This window comes from Diabrotica virgifera, chromosome 5 (genome assembly GCF_917563875.1).
Source record: "Diabrotica virgifera virgifera chromosome 5, PGI_DIABVI_V3a".
NCBI lineage: Eukaryota > Metazoa > Arthropoda > Insecta > Coleoptera > Chrysomelidae > Diabrotica > Diabrotica virgifera.
In genome coordinates, this window is record NC_065447.1 from 116,613,481 (window position 1) to 116,621,702 (window position 8,222).

General features: G+C 31.9%; 1 protein-coding gene across 1 annotated transcript; it reads left to right on the forward strand.

Annotated features, from left to right (window-relative positions):
- Window positions 1-1,148: 1,148 nt before the first annotated feature.
- LOC126885116 (E3 ubiquitin-protein ligase RNF12-B-like) lies at window positions 1,149-7,856 on the forward strand. Its single transcript, XM_050651546.1, has 2 exons — window positions 1,149-1,265; window positions 6,832-7,856. Exons 1-2 carry the CDS (start codon window positions 1,254-1,256, stop codon window positions 7,828-7,830), a joined length of 1,011 nt encoding a protein of 336 aa, XP_050507503.1. The 5' UTR covers window positions 1,149-1,253; the 3' UTR covers window positions 7,831-7,856.
- Window positions 7,857-8,222: the final 366 nt, after the last annotated feature.

Below are 8,222 nucleotides of genomic sequence, written 5' to 3' on the forward strand. Positions count from 1 at the left end.
GAGCCAATCTCGCGCCTCGAGCGCGCTATTAAAATATGGATATCTTGGCCAAAAATAAACATACGAAGATTTTTTTAAGCTCAAAATGTTGCTCTTTAGTTCTTCTATCATTATTATAAATTAAAGTATAAATGTTTATAGCTCAAATTTGCTTGAAACCCTTATAAACAAATTAATGTACAATTCTTTTAAGAAAATTTTAATTTCAATCGAATATAACTTTAAAACAAATGAAGACAAATTAATTTTGTAAGCTTTGCTTGAACGTATATTTATTAAACTTTAAAATGAAACCTTCTAAGGCTCATTTTCACGCGTAGAAGCCGAGTTACGATCGATAAAGCTTCGAAAAATACTTATTTTGTAATTTGAAATTTGCATTGTGCACTAATTTTACAATATCTTGAGTTATAATTGTTGGATATAAGTTTAGTAAACGTTTTTTTCTTCGTTTTTTATGAACGAACAAATTTTATTTAAAACATTCTTTTTTATCTCTTTTAGTTTATGAGCCAGATGCTTATGAACAATTTATAAATAATTAAATTGTTTATAACAATTTTTTGACCACTCGGATCGAATTCCACCCTCGAAATTCGTAATCAGCAGCTAAAAATCCATAAGAAACCGTTGAGTTTGTCCATCAAAATTGAAAAGAACACGGTGGCCTCTATTTGGCGCCTAGACTAAATAGCTGTCTCTGAAAAATTTGTTGATTGAAAAATAGCTACAACTTTTGAGGAAGTTCACAGCTTACATATGTATTGCATTTATTATACTAATTTACAACATTCTAATATATAACATTAGTACATTATTGTATTTTCAGTTGTTTATTTTACTTGAAAAATGATACACAAATCAGATTTTTAATTTGTACAAAATTAGTCAATCGGATGAATATTTATTATTGAGCATATGTTTAGATTATACAAAGTAATTTCTATTTTAGAAGATATTACAAAAAAAAATTTCTTTTTTGTGGAGAAAGAATAATGGAAATGTAAAATTTAAACATTATACAAGCATATGGTAGGCCATTATACAAGGCACATAGTAGGTATCCGACACATTACCGAATATTATATAATTATTTGCATTTTGACCGCCAAATTCACATTTATATTGTCACATCTGGATCAGTGGTGAAACTATTGAATGATTTATAAGTTATAGAAAATCTTTCACCTATAAAAGATTAGTGATGAGTTGAAATAGCATCAGTCATTGGCAATACTTTGCAGATCAACATCATGAAGGTCTTGGTGAGTTATATAAACTATTAATATTGCTCTGAATTAATTAATATTGTTCTATTTTCTTGTGGCATTTTAACATAATTTATTATTTTCGTTTGTGTTTCTGAAGTGGAATTCGACGTCAAAATAAACTTATTTTAAAGTTAAATTGTATCTTATTTTTAATAAAAGAAAAGTAAAATATAATTTATTATAATAATTTAACTAGACTTCTTGAAACCATTTTGGGGCAAAATGTTCAAAAAATTATTTCTCTTTGCCAATCAAAGACACTGAATATATGGTCCTCTTAGTACGAAAAAGTAACATTAAAGGTAGTAAAAATTATTTGGTAGTATTAGATATATCTCATCATCTGTATCTACTTCCAATGAACTTAGCTTATTATTTGTGGTTAAGCTATAATATATTATATTTATAGTCTAATATAGATATACCTAATATACATTTGAGCCTCTCTGCATAATAAGTGGGACACTTTACTAAAATATGTTTTATTGACTGCGATAGTCTTCTTCTTCTCTTTTTAGTTTATATTCATTCACTACTGGACATAGGTCTGACATAAGTTTCTGACATTGAGGTCTGTCATATCACAAATTTCATATTATTCACTGCTGTGACCAAGTTTTCGAATTGTCGGTATTATCTAGAAGTAACGACTTTTTTTATTCATAAAACCATTTCTGAACAAGTGTTTAATCTCTTTTAATTTTGAAAAATTAGTTTCTATAATATCGTTTGTTCACAAGCTTGTGTTCAATTTTTATATAATTTTTTTTTTCGTTAGCATGGTTCTATCTTTTATATTTATATCGTCGGTACACTTAAAAACGATGGATAATAAGAGAAATACAAAAAAGTACTTAGAACAGGATTAAACGGGGACTGATCGAGAGCTACGTCCAGAAAGAGATGGATTGACGGTATTAACCAGGATTTGAAAGAACAAGGAATACAAGAATAAGCAAAACACACATGACACCGAAAAGATCTTCTCAAAAAGTGGTCACAGATGATGATTCTATCTATAGATCTGTCTATAGTTTAACATTGATTCAATTTACGAAATATGCCTTTCTAATTCGTCTTTATTAATTATTTTTGTCTCCTGTTATTATGTTTTCAGATTAGCCTTTTTTATTTTTCTTGGTATTTTTTGCAGTATATGCTCACCAGTAGCCAATCACTTTGCTCAAATTTCTTCCTTCATTTTATTCGTTGTGTACATCTCCATTTTAGTTTCACAACGTGTTCGACGCCGTCTATATTTTGGTCTAGGTATCTATTTTTTGTATTTTTTTTTCGTAATGCTGTTCCTAGTAGATATCCATATCGTTTGTTCGCTTGAAATGCATGCTGATAGCCTTAAATATTATTCATATTCTTTTATCTTTCAATGACAGAGTAAATAGTTTGTGTGGGTTTGTATTTCCTTGTCTCATCCCAGTAACAATTTTTTAACCAAATTTGTCAATATTCCATATTCTTTATAACATGATGCCAAGATATGGTTATGGCAACATTTTTTGACCATTTTTCTACTCATGACAAATTTTACCCCACCAACTATCTCTTTGCTAATTATCATTCTTCTTCTTCTATTGGCATAATAATCCTGGATGAAGATTGCCAGTCTGGCTATGTCCTTCTATTCGGATCTCTCTTGTGTCCTTCCTCTCCATTGTTTCATCCAACCATCTCGTTGGGGGCCTTCATTTTTGTCGCCTTCCTATCGGCTTCCATTGTAGTATTTTTCTTGTTGTTTTTTCATCGTCTTGTCTCTGCAAATGTTCCAGCATGACAGTCTTTGATTGTCACAAATCATACAATATCGTAACCTTCATTCAATTCATTATTCTCGTTGTTTCTCCCGATTCTCCCTGTGCCGTCTTCTTCTTGCACCTCCGTCTTATCATTAGGTACTTTTTTTACTTCTAGGATATTCTAGGCCATATTTCTTACCAATTTCAACTACAATGGTTATGAAAAGCTATAGTCCTTATCAGCATATCTAAAATAATTGTTTGTTGATTCACCGATTATTATTCCTTATCCTTTGCAATATGGAAATTTGCTTATATACATAAGGAATATGAGTAAAGCTGACTGAGTTCAGGCCTTATCAATTTTTTACTATGTGCAGATATTTACCGCCTACTATACTATCTACTGTATGCTTAGTATTCTAAGCACTAAATTTCTATCCTTAATAACACCAAACATTCCATGTATGTCCTAGAATATACACACAGGACATTGAAAACTTTCCTGGAATGTCCTCAAAAGCACAAGAACGTTCCCTAAATGTCCCATGAAAGTCCTGTGTCAGCATTTTAAACATTCCTTGAATGTCTGGTTAGGACATTCCATGAATGTCTACGAATGTTCTTTGGACATTCACAGTATATTTTTTAGACAGTCCCTGGATATAGTCGCTGATGTGACATAATACCTCCGATTTGTTTTTTCATGAGTTTTATAAGAGAGACTAAAAGCTTTTTTTACAGTCACCTTCTGTTTTCATATGATAATTTTTGACATGTTTTGTAGTAAATTCAACTATCTATTTACTACAAAACATGTCAAAATTTACCTATGAAAACAGGAGATGACCCTAAAAATGGTTTTTAGTCTCCTACAAAATTCATGAAAAAGCAGATAGGAGGTATTGTCACATCACCGACGATATACCAGAAGTATTGTAAGTGGCCACATTGTGGCCATACCAAAATAATACATCCTTGATAAATATAAACATTTTTATTGCACAAACTCTTGTCATATATTTTTCCATAATCATCACTACGATGATGATTCATTCTATTGAAATTAAAATACGTTACAATTACAATCTCGTCATAACTAACCAATGAGCAATTTTAATTTAACCTAAATTACTACTGTTCCTTAAAATGAAGAGCCTACCCCAAAGCGTCTCTTATCTAATCTAACAAGATCGTGCACTATTTTACCAGACAATACACAGGCACACAAGCACTATGCTCTGCTTTTCACTATCACCTATCACTCAAACTAGTTCAAAAGGCTTTGTCCTCTTCAATCTTCTAGTTTGCCCAGTAGTATCGAGGAGCTGGATTTCCTCAATATTCTCGTACTTATGAAGTTCTTGCTCGTGACTTCCTGTCATCTTCTTGATGATTATATCCAGGTTATATTTCTAGGTTCTTATGGAGGTCACTGTTTGTCACATACCAAGGAGCATCTACAATATTTCTCAGTATTTTGTTCTGGAATCTTTGTATAATTTTTATATTACTTGGTCTAGTAAGTACACATATCTTTGTATAATTTTTATATTACTTGGTCTAGTGGATATCCATAAGCCTATACATGTCTTAATATTTATTTATAAAGTAATAACGTATTATGCATCGACAATGTGGAGTTTGTTCCAACTAGCCAATACACTTTTTACATATATCTTTCTTTTGCCTTTCATAGCCACAAGGCTATACGTTTCCTTCCTGGTTTTTTTGTAGACCACTTTCAGCTGATTCTAAAAAACATTAAAATGGATGGTAATTTTTCTATTCTTTACAATTAAACATCAAAAGGAATAGGTACTATTTACAGGTAATAATATGCTTAAATAATTTGTTTCATAAAAAATAAAGAAAATTGAAAACGGATTTTATAATACTTACATAATTGTTTAACCTTCCGATGACCAACCTTTTTTTGTTACACGGATGACCAAGCGGGGAAAAATGACCCCAGGTCAAAAATGACAATTAACAAAAAAAAAATTAATTTTTTTTTATTTTTTTTTAATTTTTTTCATGGCATAGAATTTATGTCATTCTGCCAGTCACAACATGAGTATTAGTGTCGTGTCTAGTGTGTATGTTGAGTAAGTGTCTTGTTACTTTGCAAAGTCGACGTCATTAGCGTAAAACTACTTGGAATTACACATTATAGACGCTATTTTACTAAACATCAACTTCAGAATATATCTTTTATTCGTAAAATATAGGGAATTTTTTTATTTCAAAATATGAGGATATCTAGAATGATATTAAAGTCAAATAAAAAAAAATTAGTTAAAAATTGAAAATACTTTTGAATTTATTAAAGAAAAACATACGCTGGGGTCACAATTTCCCCCGCTTGGTCATCAGAAAGTTAAACAAAAGAGATCCAGCCAGAGCAAAACTAACATACAGAACAGCAAAAAAGCCACTATATAATTCTAATTTCCATTTTCCATCCAATCGTAAATTTTTAGGTTATCATGAAATGTGAAAATGTGATGACCACGCGGCACGTGACCCTACTTACATAGAACAGGCGTGGCAAATTTGAAAATGAACGCAAATTGAATAGTAAATGGCCTCACTTAAAATATAGGACATTGGTAGTATGTTCATAGAATGTCTTGTGGTAACATTCCACCAATTATTTAATCAGACGTTCACCGAATGTTCCTTGAATGTCCAGGACATTAAAACATTAATAGAACTTTGATAGTATATTCCTGGAATATTTTGTGTTGTTAGGGATGTTAGAGAGGTATTTTTTTTGCATGAAATCAGCGGTTTCTTAGTGCAAAGTTTTATTCATTACTCTTATAGTAGTATTGATTTATTGGAAATAATAAAATGATTTATTAAAATTAAAGATAATATTATAATATTCTGACAAGATCACGGTTTGTAAAAGACTTGTGTATGTTTAGTTTAATGTGTTCATGTTCAAATCGTTAACAGGACTGTTTGGTTGCTCACGTAACCTAATAAAATTCTCATCGCTAGACTTTAGGATCTTTTATTTCAAATTCTTGTTTTTTAATGACTAGGTTTGAGACGAACCACAAACATTTTATATCATCTGTAGTACCTTATTCTAGAAGCATTCTAGTATTTCCAGGTTGATGTTCGCAGCTGTCTTTTATATGACCAATGAAACTTCAATATTGGTCAGATGTTTCGTCCAATAACTATTCAGTAAAAATTATCTTCATGTGTTAGTTGTTTTCTAATAGCGTCTTTTTCTTTTCGTTAAATTGACAGGTTTTACAGTGTATCGTTTTTTGTATCCATTTCATCTGATCCTGTATTTCTTAAAGTTACCAGTTAAATATTTTCATTCATTTTTTTGTTTTATTGAGTTTTTATTCTCCTCCGGTCTTCTGGAGCATTTAAATTGACCATGCATTTTGCTGTATGATAATTAACTTTGAAAATTCATTTTCGAAATTCTTCTTCCAGCTGTTTTATCATATAGTTATAGTTGATGCTAAAATCATAAAGATGATGCAAAGCAATGATGTTTTGTTTTCTGCTAAAATTAATTTATTCGCAAATAAAAGTCTATGGAGATAGTTGTCATAATACATTTCTATTCCTATTTGTCAACATTTTTGTTCCCGTTTTTAGTGTTTTATTTTTATAAAGTTTAATTAGGTTCGTAACAGGCAGCATCCTTTTGGACGTTCTTTATCGACTTTAAACGGCTCTGAGTAGTTAAGTCCAACGTATATTCTACATTAATTGCCCTTTTAAGGTGTATTTACACCATTTATATAATATAAAATCTTTTTTTTTTTCAGGTATGTGCACTGTTTTTATCGGTATTAGTGTATGGAGAGGAAACAAAAAAGTCTGACAAGCGTGGAGTACCTGAAGGCAACGTAGTTTCCCTAGATTCCTTAGGATCAGGAATAAATCTTAGGTCCTTAGGATCACCGCTTTCTCTTTCGCCTTATGTAGGATCACCTTCCTTAGGACTTCCACTTAATTTAAGATCAGTTTCTGGATACTCTCCATCCATATATGGATCTCCATTGTCAGCACATTCTGTAGGACATTCTGTAGGATCACCTTCCTTAGGACTTCCACTTAATTTAAGATCACTTTCTGGATACTCTCCATCCATATATGGATCTCCATTGTCAGCACATTCTGTTGGCGTGCAAGGTTTAGATTTAAGATCATTGGCATCTGTCCTTAATGTTGGACCTTCAACTCATACCGTTAATACTATTACAAAACACTTCCCGTTCGCTGTGCCACAACCATACGCAGTTCCAGTAGATAGACAGGTACCAGTACCAGTACCTCACCCAGTACCAGTTGCCGTAGATCGCCCTTATGAAGTAAAAGTACCACAGCCATACCCAGTTACAGTCGATAAACATGTACCCTACACTGTAGAAAGACCAGTACCTGTAGAGGTAAAAGTTCCAGTTAGAGTAGAAGTACCTGTACCTGTTAAAGTAGGAGTACCACAGCCTTATACTGTGGAGGTACCAAAACCCGTAGCAGTTCCAGTACCATCACCAGTTGTTGTGAAAGAACATGTTCCAGTGCCATCTCCTGTAGTTGTTAAAGAACAAGTTCCAGTGCCATCCCCAGTAGTAGTAAAAGAACAGGTACCAGTACCATCTCCCGTTGTTGTTAACGAACATGTACCTGTACAACAACCTATCTATGTGAGGGAACAGGTTAATGTACCTCAACCCTATCTTTTGAAAGAACATGTTCCTGTTGAATCTCCAGTGTCATTTAGACAACATAATGTGCACCATCAAAATCCATATTATTTTTAAATAAAATAAAACTATGTTAGTATTTATTTTTGGTTTTTTTTTTACCCGAAATATAGCTTCAAAATTATGTCTGCTATAAAATAGGAGTTTGGCTTTGGCATTATAGGCTATTGATTATGTTCAAAATAATAGAGCTAAAAGGAACTTCAATGTTAACGGGGTTTTATTATATCATCTGGCCAATGGACCGCTAGGTATGAAAAACCCGCGGAGTGCTACCATTTAAAGGGGTGCGTTTTTGAGAAAGGGGTGAATTAGTCCTTAAGCACGGGGTGTATTAGGGTGAGTTCTATGCATTTTTGGGACAAACACGTCTACAGAAAAATCCAGGTTACATTTATTATCGAAATAACACCTTTTAGAGCCAAAAATATTTTTTTTACAAAAATATA